Source organism: Triturus cristatus, chromosome 6 (assembly GCF_964204655.1).
Source record: "Triturus cristatus chromosome 6, aTriCri1.1, whole genome shotgun sequence".
Lineage (NCBI taxonomy): Eukaryota > Metazoa > Chordata > Amphibia > Caudata > Salamandridae > Triturus > Triturus cristatus.
In genome coordinates this window covers 1,762,881,249-1,762,897,082 of record NC_140589.1, presented here as the reverse complement: position 1 = coordinate 1,762,897,082, position 15,834 = coordinate 1,762,881,249, and the positions used below count along the sequence as shown (strand labels likewise).

Here is a 15,834-nt window from a genome sequence, read left to right as displayed (position 1 = left end):
GCAGCAGAAACAGAACTGGCAGTACCAGCCTCTGAGCCAGTCCTTTCGCAGTAGGGGAAACGGACAAGGCCAAAGAATAAGAGGGGGAGACCAACCCGCCTCAAAGTGACTTCGCACGAAGGAGAGTGCTCACCCACAACATCCCTCCAAGGGTAGAGCACAAAGGAACCAACAAAAGAGGGTTACACGAACCATACGCCTATGAGCATGCAACACCTGTGGGCGGCAGACTCAGATTTTTCCTCCAAGAATGGAGAAAAATAACAGACAAATGGATACTCAACATTATACAGAACGGATACTGCATAGAGTTGGAAAGGAGACCCCCAAACAAAAACCAAAGAGAAGGGAAGACACAGGACAAGAGCTAGCACAACTCGTAGAGGAAGCACTACAGCTACTTCAAAAGGAGGCCATAGAACCAGTACCTTTCAAAGAAAGGAACAAGGGAGTGTACTCAAACTACTTCCTGGTACCAAAGGTGGTCGAAACACTAAGACCCATCCTGGATCTACGGTTCCTAAACAAGTACGTAAGGACGCAAAAATTAAAAATAACATCCCTACAAGAATTACTCCTTCAAATGAGATATGGAGACTTCATACTTCATATCCACCGTGGATCTCAAAGATGCCTACCTGCACATCTCAATGAACAGGCAGCACAAGAATCTGTTAAGGTTCACCATCAACAAGGATCACTACCAATTCACAACCTTGGCATTCGGTCTAAAGTCCGCACCAAGGGTTTTCACCAAATGCCTTGCTGCAGTAGCAGCGTACCTGCGGAGGGAAGGAATTCACGTGTATCCTTACCTCAACGACTGGCTAATAAAGGCAAGCTCACGCGAAAAATGCGAGGAACACGCACAGCGTGTCACAAGGACACTGACAAAGCTGGGGTTCTCAATACACTGGGGGAAATCATCAATGGAACAAGAACAAGTGAAGATCTTCCTGGGGGCGCAGATCAACACCGTAGAGAAAACGGTGATGCCCAGCGAGAAGAGGACACGAGCCCTGCTGAAGGAGACGCGCCTCTACCAGAAGGGGCGAGCTCTGACAGTGAGAACAGCGAGCAAGATCATGGGGATAATGGCGTCATGCATTCACCTAGTTCCCAATGTGCGCCTACACATGAGACCATTCCAGGAATGGCTGCAACAGCAATGGTCACAAGCAAACGGAAGTTGGGAGGATCTAGTGGTTGTAACGCACGCAGTGCAAGAAGAGATAGCATGGTGGAACAGGGAGAAGATAACAATAGGGAAGCCCTTAACACCACCAAGCCCAACAGTGACCATCACCACAAACGCATCCCAGATAGGATGGGGAGCACACATGAACAAGCTCAGAGTGAGGGGTCTGTGGACTCCAGCAGATGCGGTCAGACACATCAACTATCTGGAATTAAAGACCGTACTGCTAGCACTGAAGGCCTTCCAGAAAAAACTGTACAACCAAGGGGTGTTGATACAAACGGACAATACTACAACTATGTTCTACATAAACAAGTAAGGAGGGACACAATCGTTCCCCTGTCCAACCTGGCACAGGAAATTTGGAGATGGGCCATCACGCTCAAAATAGACCTGCTGGCCATAAACCTACCGGGGAAGGACAATGTAGAAGCAGACTGGCTCAGCAGGCAGACTTCAGCATCCCACGAGTGGGAACTCAATGGGCAGGAAACACAAAAACTATTCAAGAGGTGGGACACACCGACAATAGACCTGTTTGCAACACACCTGAATGCAAAATGCCAAAACTTCGCATCCAGACAACCAGGAAAACTATCCAAGGGGAATGCCCTATGGATAAGTTGGTCAAGAACATTTGCCTACACTTTTCCACCGATACCACTGACCGGGTACTCAACAAGTGCAGGACCAGCAACATGACGCTGATCCTTGTGGCACCACTGTGGGCAAGACAGACATGGTACTCGCAAATAGTGCAAATGGCACAGGGGCCACCACACAAGTTCACAAGAAGAAAAGACTTACTCTCCATGCAGAATGGAGAAGTTCTTCACCCAGAGCCAGAGAGCCTCTGCCTAGCGGCATGGCTCCTGAGGACATAGAGTTCGCACACCTTAAGCTACCCCAAAGCACTATGCGAGTGCTCCGGGAGGCAAGGAGACTGACAACACGGAAATGCTATAGGGAAAAATGGAAGATGTTCACACTGTGGTGCAGAAAAAATAAACTACAAAATAAGTTGACAAGGGAATCAACGGTGCTTAGATACCTCACGCATCTACTAAAAGCCAAGCTGAGTTCGTCTTCGCTAAGAGTCCACCTAGCGGCGTTTGTGGCCTACACACGAGGTGAGACGGGAGAACGTTTCTTTACGTCACGAGTGGTAAAGAGATTCCTGGAAGGGGCAAAAAGGATAGCGCCACCAAAGAGGATTCCGCCGCCGGCATGGAACCTCAACATAGTCCTGACGGAACTTATGAAGGCGCCCTTCCACAAGGCCTCACTACAAATGCTGACAATGAAAACAGCCTTTCTGGTAGCAATAACCTCGCTGCGCAGAGTGAGCGAACTGCAAGCGTTAACGCTGCAAGAGGCCCTACATCCAAATACACAAGGACAGAGTCGTAATGAGGACTGACCCACACTTCATGGATAATGTGTCAGCATTCCATATGATCCAAACTATTCAAATACCTAGTTTCTTTCAAAACCCAGTCACAAGCGCAGAGAGGGCACTACACACTCTAGACGCTAGAAGAGCGGTGATGCACTACATCGAGAGAACAAAGGAGCACAGGAAAACCAAGCAGTTTTTTGTTTCCTTCGCAACCAGCTTCCTGGGTAGACCAGTAACAAAAAGCACCATCGCGCGATGGCTCGCACTAACGATACAATTCTGCCACAAACAGGCAGGGCAATAGCTAACGGAGGGGGCACGGGCCCACTCTACAAGAAAGAAGGGAGCAACGATTGCCTTTCTGGCAAACACACCCATTCAAGACATATGCCTGGCGGCAACATGGGCTTCAGTGCATTCGTTCACTAAGCACTACTGCGTGAATATACAAATGAACAAGGAGGCACAAGTAGGGCAAAGGGTGCTTCAACATATATTCAACGACCAAAGCTCATCTTCCACCCAGCCGCCACAAAGATGACAAACCGCTACAAAGTCTATGCACAGCATAGTGAATCCAGAAAGATTCACGCTGCAAAACGAATAGTTTCTTACCTGTCGGTGTAGTTTTGCAGCTTGAAGATCTTTCTGGATTCACTAGCGAACCAACCCACCTCCGCCAGAAAGATGAGACCGGAGAGGAAGGTGGAAGGACAGAGAGTAAAAGAACAAAAGAATACTGAAAGTGGATACATTGAAAAAGGAAAATACTAAAGAACACCTAGGGTTAAAAAAAAAAAAGGGAAAAAAGAACCCGAAGATGGCGCCCCAAGGTGGGACTTCCGCAGGAAGCATGCCGACGTCACGAGAAGTACACCAAATGGTGGGATGTCCACGCCCACCTGGGCTACAAAAACAAACAAAAAAAAAGACAAAAGAAAGACTACGATTCCGGACCCAACCACCAGACTGCGGAATAATGCACAGCATAGTGAATCCAGAAAGATCTTCAAGCTGCAAAACTACACCGACAGGTAAGAAACTATTCAACTATTCGTTATTATGGACAGTGAAACAGTCCCATCTATTAACCATATTACATTAGGATCATTAGCAGGGAAAAATGGTAATTTTACTGCGTTTTGAACAGACAAAAGATTGTAATAGATCTAAAATAGACCCATTTAGATAGTGTGCAGAAACTATTATCCATAGCTGGAAAGATATACTGAAACCCCTCTTCATCAGTACCCTTCATATGGGTATCCTCTTTTCTAGAATAGGCATCACCCTCTTGTATCAATCTGTAAATTAAAATAGGAAGAAAACATTTTCCCCCACGCAGGAATAGGACATAAAAGAAATTCAGTCAAATTTATATCCTGCATTTTAATCGTGATATTCACACATTGAAGTTGAATTTTGATAACTATTGTTGGAATTACTTTAAAATACTATAGGCAGTAACAGTAACTGGTGAATTTCCTACAATCAGGTATGTTAACGATTGGCCCGGAAGTTTTTAACAAAAATCTTCCTGCACACTTGTTAGTATGTACAGGTCAGAATGCCACTCATTTTGAGGCATATAATTGCTTACTAAGTAGACTATTTTTAATTAATGTATTGATCTCATCATTGGATAAAGCACTTCCCATGTCCAATCTGTGCAACTAACCTGTGGATTTAATGGAATTTTCAAATATTCTCGTGAAGCAAAACCCAGTCAAGTTGTTTAGTGTACTATTTGAAAGAGAAAAATATCTTGGATATAAACAAGGTTACAGGGTGTCAGAGCCCTTAATTAGCTTTGACTCTGTACCCCAAGTACTTTTTCGTTGGAATGGTTTAATGCCAATATGTGTAGTCTTGTTCTAAAAAGAAAATAACATTTGAGGAGAATAAATAGCTTTATGTTGTGTAACCAGAATCTCGGACCGTAAATCAAGATCTTCCAACTAAAAATAAGCCAATGAATCTGATCTTCTATTGAAATCAAAATAAACAAATTTCTGCTGATAGTCCCTCCAGCGGTGAGCACATGGAGTCTCACAGTGCTCCTATTGAGTGAAACTTTACAATTCACATTGGCCAGTCGATTGATTAATGTAATGGCGTCCATAGTGATGAAAACAAAATGCCTCTTCGTAATTGCCCATTTCAATAAAAAATTATCTAATGAAGAGTAGGTGTTGCTGGGCTGCTGTTTAAACCTATAGACTTGCAAAATAACCTGGAATAGCAATGTTATCCAGCGAAATATGCAGAATGTGAGGTATCTATACCACCTTCTTTGGCCCCAAAATCTGAAATGGAACCCGTTCCAAAAAATAGATCTGGTTTGTAGTTCCTTAATACATGTTGTGAAGTTGAATGTGGCTGCTGCTGTTGTAGAACAGGAGCCTATGGAGAATACTCCGAAAGTTGGTTTCCATGCACCATTTTCAAAATAATAATCAGCAAATCTAAGACCATGATGGATGGATGTACCCACTACTATGCCAGCAACAGTCGTTCATTCATATGGATTACTGCCTGCTGGCTTCAGGTGACACCTTTACTTGAGAAATAAAGAAGAAAAACCTCTGTTAAGGCAGTTTCAGGAAGATCTTCTGATAATGCAGCCACTTGAAAAGGAATCTAATCTTTCACTGGTGATTCTTGTGATGGTGCTGCGGCTGCAGTTCATGTTGAAGCTGTTTCCTTCGCTGTGTGCATCAAATCAATCCTTATTGGTTGAACTTGTCAGTATAAAGCTAACATTAAGTTGGAGACTCTGGAGTCCCTCCGATAGGGGTGGCCATCCCAAACTCTAGTGATGTCGTCTTGGACGTACCTCCAGAATAGGGAAAGGATGTATTCATGTAATCTGGAGACACTTCTGCATCCGTCGGGGGACCCGCTGAACAAATTCTGCCACATGATACTTCTTGATATGTTCAATTGACACCTTCCAGACGTTTTTAAAATAATAAATGATCAACCAATGGATAGGTGGCAGCTGGGACAACTGATGCCATGCTCTGGGTGGCAAATAGAAGTTCTGTTGTCTGACTGCCAGAATGGATGAGAGTGGAGCTAAGTGAGTTTGACCACACATGAAGCATGCTCCCATAATATTAGCCAAAGCTGTGTTGTGGGTGAGCTCTGCCTGGATATTGAAGAAAATGAAGATGGATGAGTTGAAGTTTAAAAGGTGAAGAGGGTCGCTAAGTCTGCACCGACATTCGAGGTGGACCCTAGGAGGTTGGTAAAGGCAATCCTTGCTTAAGTATTTGTCTGATGTAGAAACTTGGGCTGCTAGAATTGCAGGTTTATTGTTCAAGGTCCAGTCATTGGAATGAGCTGAAAACTGATATTAGACTGAAATGCTGTCTTCGGTGTGGTAAAGATAGTCAACCTGGAAGACTGTATATTAGTCGGGTATGGGGGCTAGGTTGTCAGGAGGGGACTACTATTTAAGCCAAGTTTACATAGCAAGAAGAAAATTCAGGCTTGATGTCTGATAGTAAAACATGTATTTTGGAGCAGTGCTTGGGATGTGACAGGCTTTCATAAAAACCCCATGGAGTGAGCAAGGTGTTTCCAGGTGAGGGTAAATCTGGCTGTAGGATGTTAATCTATTCCTGGTGGTTGGAGAATCTGAGTTCTGAAGTGCTGTTAACCCTGAAAAGAGAATATGAAAAAGGTAAACCACCTTTCCACCTGTAATCAAGCATTCGGGCAAAGTCTGATGTTATTACACCCTCTCTCTGCCAGAACACTCCATTTGAAAGGGGACTGGATTTGAAGGTGAACTTTGGCTTAGACCAAAGAAAGTAAAATGTGTAAACACCAGGACTGAAATAGAATAATCAGTTAATGTAGGTTAATGTTTAATTATACACATCACAAAAACAAGTAGTTCCTTGCGGTGCCACATACTACTTATGCGTTGTTTGTTTTCTTTAAAAGAAAACAAGGGCAGCTCAATCAGACCTTGGTGAAGGAGAACATGTTGTGGCGTATCACGGAGGAAATAGCAGAATGCAATGTTATCAATTTCGCAATGGAATCACAAATTAGTGTTCTTACTTCCCTTGTTGTAAGCCTTATTCAAAATGTTAATTGCTCAGCCTTTTCCCATGACACCACAAAAACACATGAATAACCAGTCTCCCGGATCATTTGTGTATTCCATTGCAGTTCCTGCTTCGGTGTTGGGTGTGTACACCCGCCTACTCTCTTGGATTTCGATCTCAATAAAAAGAGCCACATCAGTCATTAATATGGCCCCTCCACCCCAAGTCTTGACACACCTTTTTAAATGTGCTCTTTTTTTCTAAGCGACACTCCTGCCAAGGTTAACCACCTATTATCTTGAAAAATATGACTCCCGACAATCTTTTTCAACAACCTAGCACTTTCAAATTGTTCTCTGGAAGAAGTAGCCACCTTGCTTTAAACATTTTTGTATATAGTCCTATACAAAAAAGGCAAGCCCCATAATTATAGGTTGTTTGGTACATCTCTCTGTCCCTGGAGGATGTTTGTTGAAAATATTTTTAAGGAGACACACAAAAACACTTCTGGATTTAGGCACTTTACCTCTGTGAGTAGGAGCTTTGAGATCACCGGTAGCAAATGGTGGGCTGATGTATGATATTGGACTGCGCTGAGTTAAGCGGGTCATCAGTGCATGTTCTTTAAATGGGAAATTGACCAAATAAGGTCCCCTGATTAAAGTTAGTTCAAAACAACATGTTGGGAGTTGAACATAAGAAACCCAGGCCAAAAAACAAATGCTGTGCATAACGTGGTTTGAGTTTATATCATTGTGGGATCCTTTCGCTAACTACCAAACATTTTATAACTGTTAAAATATAAATGCTGCTATGGAGAACTAGAGCATTTATGCACAGTGAACCTATTATGCCATAACAGAGGTCAGTTATTTTGTTTTGAGGACTGGTGTAGTTTAGGGTAATTCTTTTTTTCCAAAGTAATTAAGGGTTAAAGAGATGGGAGTGGAAATTGGCTTGGAAGAGTCACTGGAGATTATAATGTTAGACTTTGAAATGAGCCCTTTGATATCAAGGGTGGCTCCATTAATGAAAAAAGGTTTGTGATAAGGCTATGTATATTTTCCAGGGTGCAGTGAGTAGTTGGAAAGCCCAATCATTGTCCCTGTTGTGTAGTAGTGTCGCCGTGAGAGAACTATTAGTGACAACATAATTAGAAAACATACATAATCTTTTACAGTTCTTTAAGAAGCATGCAACTTGTAAATGATTAAAAAAATATATATATTATGTATTGTCCGTGCAAAGTACAAAAGTACACAGGGCTGTCAACACATGCAAAATAAAAAATATCTTTGGACATTTTCAGTGACAATTAGCTCATCTCATGGGGACTAAATGCAAACTGTACATGTAGAGGTGATTGAACAACTGCTCAGACTATTGAGTCAAATCATAAGATGAACATTTATAAAGGCCTCTGACATAGGAGTGGAACCCAAGCTTTGAGACCTTGATCTGCAAATATAAGTTCATAGGGGTGTCCACAGGTTGCGATATTTTTCAAGTCTTTCACCATAGCTGTTACTCCATTTCTCTACACATACATAATCTGCAGTTTTGACCACCATACACACATCTTGTAGTGACATAAAAGAAATCCAAGAACATCCGTTGTGAACCCCACACCCATTATATTTAATATCATGGAGGCTCTCTACACATGTTTTTATGTGTAGAAGATCACCATGCACCGTCCTGCCTTAAATCAGAGAGGGCTGACGTACAATCTTATGGTGATTTTATCGGCATTCTCTTTTTGCTGTGGACATAGACACGTATGTTGTTGATGCTCAAAACCACCCAGTAGCAAAAACATCTTCTGGAATCTCTAGGCTTCGTTCCTCCTTCCAACTCTTAATGAAACTGTGTGCAAGGCTTACTCAAGTTTACCCACAACTTATATGGATTCTATTCTCCCTCCCTCAGGTTAGTTACATGCTATGCTTTGATTCCTTCTGGGTTACCTTCTGTATGCTGATCACAAAAAGCTGAATGGTGCAGGAAAAGTCAATTGAGGGCACAAGTCCTTCAGTTGGAGCCTCTGTGTGATAAGACAATGAATTGCCTAATTTGTCTTTTCTAATCTGCTTTTTTTTAGGTCTGGCTGTTGGGCTAGGTCTTGGGGCATTAGCAGAAGTTGCAAAGAAAAGCCTTCGATCAGACGACTCTAAAGGTTAGTGAAAAGTGATGTATGTGCTGAAATAATTTGGACCTTTGACATAAGAGGGGAAAGAAGCATATTTTTAAAACAATTTGCATTGTGTACTTATTTTTTACTATCTTTTTTCCATGAAATTATACAGTCTAATAACAGGATAGTCGACAGTGTATGTGCATTTTGTGATTATTGTGGCTGTGGGGTAAAGTTTGTTTCATTTCATTCCTTCGTGTTCACATGCACCCTTCTTCCCACCGATGGCAGTCAGTAGGTGGCCACATCCATTCCCAAAGCATCCTAGACTTACCTGAGTGACTGTAAAGAAAGAATGCTGTAGTGTTTGTCATTCCCAGTCAGGTGAGCTGCTACAAGAATTCTTAGGAGCTTTGTGACCTTTTCTGGGCATGCCTTTGAGACTGGATATCATACCCACTCCAGAGAAGATAATGTGATTAGTGTTTAGTAAAATCTTAGTTCATTTCACTTGAAGGGTTTCCACCATCCCTTTTATAGGTGAAGTTAATTTTCCATTTGTACTTCTATTAATTATTGACTAAACAGGCAACGTGATTCACCATGCTCTCTTCCACTTGAATACTTGTAAATTGTACACCTCTTTCTTGTTAGGTTTTTGGTTCACATTCTTCCTTTTGGACTGTTTGCAGGAGTGCAGGCAGTTACTTGGATTTGCATGGTTTTTGCTTTCCACATAATTTTAAACTTAACGGGATTAACTTCCTGTGACTGATATTTCTAAACCCTTTGTACTGTTTTGCATCACCCTTGATAGGCACTGATTGGGGTGGATTATTAATAAGAGAGATCTTTCTTGCTGAAATACCAATCCTGCTTTTGGAGAATGGTGAAAAGTAATGGGCACGGCCATTGGAGGGTTCTTGTAACATTCATGCCAGAAAGCCCACATCCCTTGTTCTCCATACCGTGCGCTGTAGACTTGGAAGGTGCTGCATTTTCTCTGATCCACTTGCCTTTTGGCAAGTTACTCAAGACGTTCATCCTTGCCAAGCTTTCTAATTATTGCCAAAATGTATGCCTTGCTATTTATATCATAATTACATTATTTCCTTCATTGTGTTTTTACATAGACTGCTTTCTTGTATACAGCGTGAGAACGAACTATAAGCTATGTTTCTTAAAAACAAAAAATTGTTAATGATTCATTGAAACCAGCCTCATACCGGGGCCCTTTGTTGGTGTCTCAGTACCTCGGATGCTTTGACCAGTTCCTGCCCAATCGCCTCAAATTCCTAGTTCTTCAATCCTAATTAGTACAATGTCTCACTAACCGCTTATCTGGCTTTCCAGAGATGCCTCTTTGGTAAACTGTCATTACGCTCATTCCATGTCTTTTGTGAATGTTTTGCATCTGTGTTCTATCCTGGTTTTATCCTGCTTTCTAGCCCTCCTGTTTTTCCCCCCAAGATGGTCTACAAAAGGTAAGTTAACCCTTTATTCCCCAAGCTGTTGCAGTACTATGGATATGAACCAGGGGTTTATAATTTGCTTCCAAGGGTGTCCCTGCTTAGTGTTTTCAAGGCAGGTGATGTAGCAAAATAGCCTTGGTCGCTCCACTTTGAGGAATCAACAGCTGGTCTTTAAAGTCCTCTTTTCTCCCAGTGGGGCACGACCCTGTGCACATTCCTCATGCACTGATACAGGACCAGCAAACTGTGCGTAAATTATTATTATAATATTATTATACTCATTTGTAGTGCGCAACGAGTCATCCCCAGGGGGATCTCTCGGCGCCAGAGTAGCAGTCACCTAAAAAGAAACTGATTCTTAGAACAGCCAAGTCTTTAGCAGTTTCTTAAATTGAGACCAGTTAGAACAGGCCTGGATCTCATCAGGGAGACTGTTCAAATGGACGGGGGCTAGATGAGAACAAGCATTTGCAATGCAATAGGTCTCGCATTTGCGAGAGTTTGAGCCATTGGCATTGTAAATGACAATGCCTTTAATTTGTGTGTTGATTTTCAAAACATAAATAAAAGACATTGTCATTTACAATGCCAATTGATTAAACTCTCGCAAACGTGAGACCTATTTCATTGCAAATACTTGTTTATAAGGATGGGGAATTGTGAATCCCAAAGCAGCAAAGAGAGGGATTGTGAAGTTTGTGGTAGAGTGGATTGAGCCATCGGGAACCTTAGCACCTGGTTCACTGGGAGAACTCAAATATTCGAGTTGTAGAATGGCTTTGGGGATTGTCTGCAGAATCTCAATCAAATAATTTGGAAAATAAAGGTGAACTGATAGTTGAGGAAGAGCTGTGGTCTACAGGGTAAAGTTGCAAACTTTGGTATATGGACAACTAGGCTTGAGTCCTGATTTCGGCACAAACCCTGTGGTGCTGACAAAACTCCTTAATGTACCTGTGCCTAAAATAGAAACGAAAGTATGGTTCTGCAAGGTTCGCGCTATTAAAGAGCACTGCATGAAACAAATTAACGTAAGCCAGGGCAACAAGGGCTAATCAAAGTGTCTGAATGGCACAGAAGCATACACACTGGCAGAGATTAAATATACGTAAAGTACAATATGGAAACAAGAATACCCATTAACACGATTTTCTAGTGTTTTGGGGTTTGTCATTGTAAGATCACCATGAGGAAACAATCTCTCGGCATGTGGGGGAGCGCGTTCCAGGCAGGGGAGCGGACCCTTTGAAGTATGATGCCGAGGCTGTGGCTACACGTGCACGCGCCAGTGGGCTGAAGCGCTTCCCCAAACGGATTGCATGGCGGCACGATGCACGTGATTGTGCGCGTGCTCGCCATGCAATCCACTTTTGGGAGCACTTTGAAATGCCCCTCTTACTAGAGTCTCGCATAACGATTGCGTAAACGTAATAGCTAAGCGAGACCTAAAAAGCACGTCTGCCCATTTTGGCTTTCCTGATTCTCCGTGTGCAGAGCAAGTTGTGATTGCTAGATCTCAACTGACGCACGGGTTGATACAATTTAAGTTTCTTAAGGTAGGCAGGGCCGGTCCACTGAAGGGACTTAAAAACAGTACATAGAGGCTTGAAAACTGCTCGTTTTCGAATAGTAAGCCAATGCAGTTGACGTAGGAGAGGTAGTGATGGAGTGCCTACCGGTTTATTGAGGGTAAGGCGGGCTGCAGTATTCTGAACCACCTGTAATTTTGATAATAGGTCTTCCCTGATTCCGACTAGTAGAGTGTTACCATAATCCAGTCTACTAACCAAGAGCGACTGGATGAGTTTTCCTTGCAATAAGAGGGATCCAAGGGAACATCATTCTTAATATCCGCATTATTCCGAAGCAGGTGCCTGACAACGTCTTCACATGTTCCTCCATAGAGAGATTATTGTCAATTCTGATGCCTAAATTCTTTGCCCATTTTTTGGGGGTGAGGGAGCCTCCCCTAGTTCTGATGGCCACCATTCTGGAGTCCACAATTCCTCAGCTTTACCAAACAGCAGTATCGCGGTTTTGATGTTATTAAGCTGAAGAAAATTTCAGCTTCATCCATATGGCTATATTTGACATGCAGTTTTTAAACTTCGCTTTGGTCACTGCAGGATCTGACTCTATGGGGACTATCACCTGCGTGTCCTCAGCGTACCAAATAGTCTTGAACCCGCAGCTTCTAATAATTACGGCCAGCGGGGCCACATATATATTATCAAGATGGGGCTTAAGAAGGATCCCTGCGGGACACCCTTATCCACCCGCGTGGTCTGAGACACAAAGGAGTCCAATTGGACACATTGTGTTCTGTTGATCAGAAAACTTTGTATCCATTTAAATGCCATGCCTCTGACACCAATCTCTCGTAGCTTATCCAGAAGGATGCGATGAGGTTCTGGTTAAATATGTGGACATTTTTGTCCTTTCCTGATACAATACATTTCTTATTACAGACGTTGGTGCAGTATGCTTAGTATGCAGGCGTGCATATAGGATTTCATTTCATTTGGTAGGTTATGTGCGCTTTTCTAAAGCGCTGTGTTCACTCTTCCCTTGACCGCTAGAAGCTGTCAGGTGATTAGGCAGGATGCCAGTACGACTTGGAAACTAATGTGCTTTAAGGGATCCTTTACATGTTTGACTTCCAGTTGTGCAAAAAGAGTTTTATCTTTTTGCTTAGTATTCTGGCTCTTTACACGACATGCTCTACTGCTTTCTCTCCCCAGTAATACAGGCACTATCAACAACCTTTTCTTTGCTGGTCTGAGTCGTTTAGATATAGATCTGCTTGATCTAAACTTGGCCTGTATAGTGCTCGATGTTTAAGTCACATAACTTTAAAAAAACACTCTTATGGTTAGCAAGGGTAATGCCTGAAGGCTGGTGTTGTATGCTTATTCTTTCCAGCACCCGTCTGAATTCTGAGAGGTTGGGTGCGGGTCAAGGTTGGGGTACTTTTGAAGACTTCACCTGCAGATGCACAGAGGCTTAGGTGGCAGTCGCTCTGGAGGGGCCTTTTTATTGATCTATTTTTTTGGGTGGGTTGTGCTTCTAATTCTTGTTATTCGTCCAACTCTCAGTTGCCAACAAGCATCTTGCAGACTTGTTTTTAGCAAAATAAATGTGAACATCAGTGTATTATTTGCATAATTACAGGAAAAGTTAGTTATAACATCCTGTCAAGGGACCAACATTAAAGTTTAATGAATAGGGTGGGAGTAAACTGGCCAAGTAGCTGACCACAGTGGATGGCCGAAGAGCTTATGGTCTCTTTGATCTTACCTTCAGTACATACTCCAGCCAACAAGAAAAAAGCTAGAAATCCTCAGCATAACCTGACGAGGAAGAGGGACTATGGTAGGCTAGGAACCAACACGCCCTGAAGTCCTGCAAGAAGGTGGTCCTGAAGTAAGTTCTGATAGTTGGAAAAGAAGTGGTGGTGATACACCCAGTTAATTTCAAGGTTACTTTTCACTCTGAATTAGTTCAGCAGTAGAGTAGCTACATCGGAGAAGAGGTCGATAGGGGCGGCTTCTCCGCTAATGCGGAGGAGCTTCGCCCCACTGCTGTCAGAGCATGAAAAATAAAATGATGATAACCTCGTTAATATCATTTTATTTTTTGCTATGGAGCTGGCTTAGAGCTGGTTGGGAATGGGGTCCCAGGGCGAGTAGTGGTGGCACACTCAAAGTGCGCATGGTGGTTTGGCCAGCTGTCTTGGGCCAGCCAAACAGTAATACACACTTTGCATGTTCTCTACCAGGCTGTAATGCACAGCCTGATGGGGAACATGCACAGGCTCCGTCTCCCCGTCTGAGCATGAACCACGGCGCTCGGGCCAATCACAGCGCTACATTGCAGTGTTCCGATTGGCTTAGGAGAGCATGTGTGCTTCTGGGACCGACGCTGAGGAAAAGCGGGTGTGAAAAGGTGCGTTTTGTTTTTAATTTTTTTTATCCCGTTCTCCCACCCCGCCGCCCCCGTTGCCCGCCATCCGCCACTGGAGGTCGACCACGTTGGACATGACTGCAAAGGACTTGTACCTAAGGGGCATGGGCACACTACTGCATGTTTTTGGCCACTGACAATAGGATGGATGCTATCTTGAAGGAAAATAGAATCCTGACCTATAGAACAGAGCTGCTGGGAAATACTGTTATTAACCAGTTGGGGCCTTAATCATCCTTAAGGGTGCAGTGGATGATGTCCCAGTATTCTTCATTGCCTAGTAGGAGGAGGAACAGCTGGGGCAGAGACATTTTAAGGGTGTTGGGGGCCCGGGGGCAAATGTATTTTGGAGGCTCCTGTTCATAACCGCTTTTAATTTAGGAACTAATTTCAGCTCTTTCATGGCTTCTTTGGCCAGGCCACTGACAGTGCACAAGCATACTCGTCCAAACCCTTAGTTTATCTCTAATATTCAGGGATAGTGATGTGTTTTTTCAATATTTTAATACAAACTGCAGCTCGCTACTATTACTGCAAATAATCTCCGTGACTTCCTCCATTTTTCATATACGAGGTCCTATTTTGATCTAAAAAACTTTTTATGGATGTTGCATGAAACTTAAGCACAACGTTTCTCTGCAAAATGTCTGTAATAGACTCTCACACATAACCCACATGAAAAATTAAGTAAAGGATAATGTATTTAAAACAATCTGTTTGAGAATTATTGAAGGCCGTGGCTAGACTATACAGAACAGAGCTGGCTGTATCCGGGGCCTCCCGGAAATCTGGGGCCCTAGGCCAGAGCCCACTTTGCCCATGCCTTAAAATGTCTCTGAGCTGGGGCTAGAGTTGGAAGCAGATGCATATATTTTGATGCTTGCTGCGGCTTCAACCCTGTGATGTGAATTTGCAACTCTGTTTCCCAGTCTAATATTTAGACTAATTGATGTGAGAGCAGCAAAGAAACTTGAAAGAAATAAGGTGGCCCATTTACAATTGGTGGAGAATGCTGCTTTTCCAGTACTTAGTACTGGAGAAAATGTGCAAGCAAAAAAACCTTAATGTGGTATAAAAAAAGCACTTTAGTTTTATGTAGAGCCCTATCAATGAGCGCATTAGTTAAGAGGGTCCTGGCAGGGAATCCTTAAAAATAATAATAATTAAAAAAAAAAAATCTATCTATCTCTGCCTGCCTGCAACACGTCCGGTTATCACCATTGAAGGCTCTGATCTGCCTTCTCTAAGACGTGGTTGTCTCTGAGAAAACCCCAATGCTGGGCCCATTGATGGTGAAGGTTGCACTGATGAGCCCAATGGTGACCCCAAAATGCAGAAGGGCTAACTAAGTGTTCTATCTCCAAAACCAATCCAAAGAACAACATGCATGACACGCATAAGGACATACGTGTCCTGCAAGGGCACCATGGAGTTCCCCAGGGGCCAGAGCAGACAGAACTTGGACCAAGTTAAACATTTTGAAAGTTTGCTTCTGAGGAGATGTGTTCAGGAATCAAAAGTGGCATGTCTGAGCACTGGAGTGAAGTATAGAGGCTGTGGGAGGTTCTCCAGTGGCTGGCAGAGGGTCACACAGGTGTTCAGAATGC

The 15,834-nt window shown here is 43.0% G+C and overlaps 1 protein-coding gene across 3 annotated transcripts in view; it reads left to right on the top strand.

The window, feature by feature from the left end:
• The window catches only part of COQ8A (coenzyme Q8A), a 330,849-nt gene that overhangs the window by 134,243 nt on the left and 180,772 nt on the right, over window positions 1-15,834 (top strand). For all 3 annotated transcript variants that reach the window (XM_085613033.1, XM_085613034.1, XM_085613035.1), the window contains one exon: window positions 8,760-8,834. In XM_085613033.1, coding sequence (XP_085469159.1) covers window positions 8,760-8,834 — 75 coding nt within the window. The remainder of the gene's footprint in view (window positions 1-8,759; window positions 8,835-15,834) is intronic.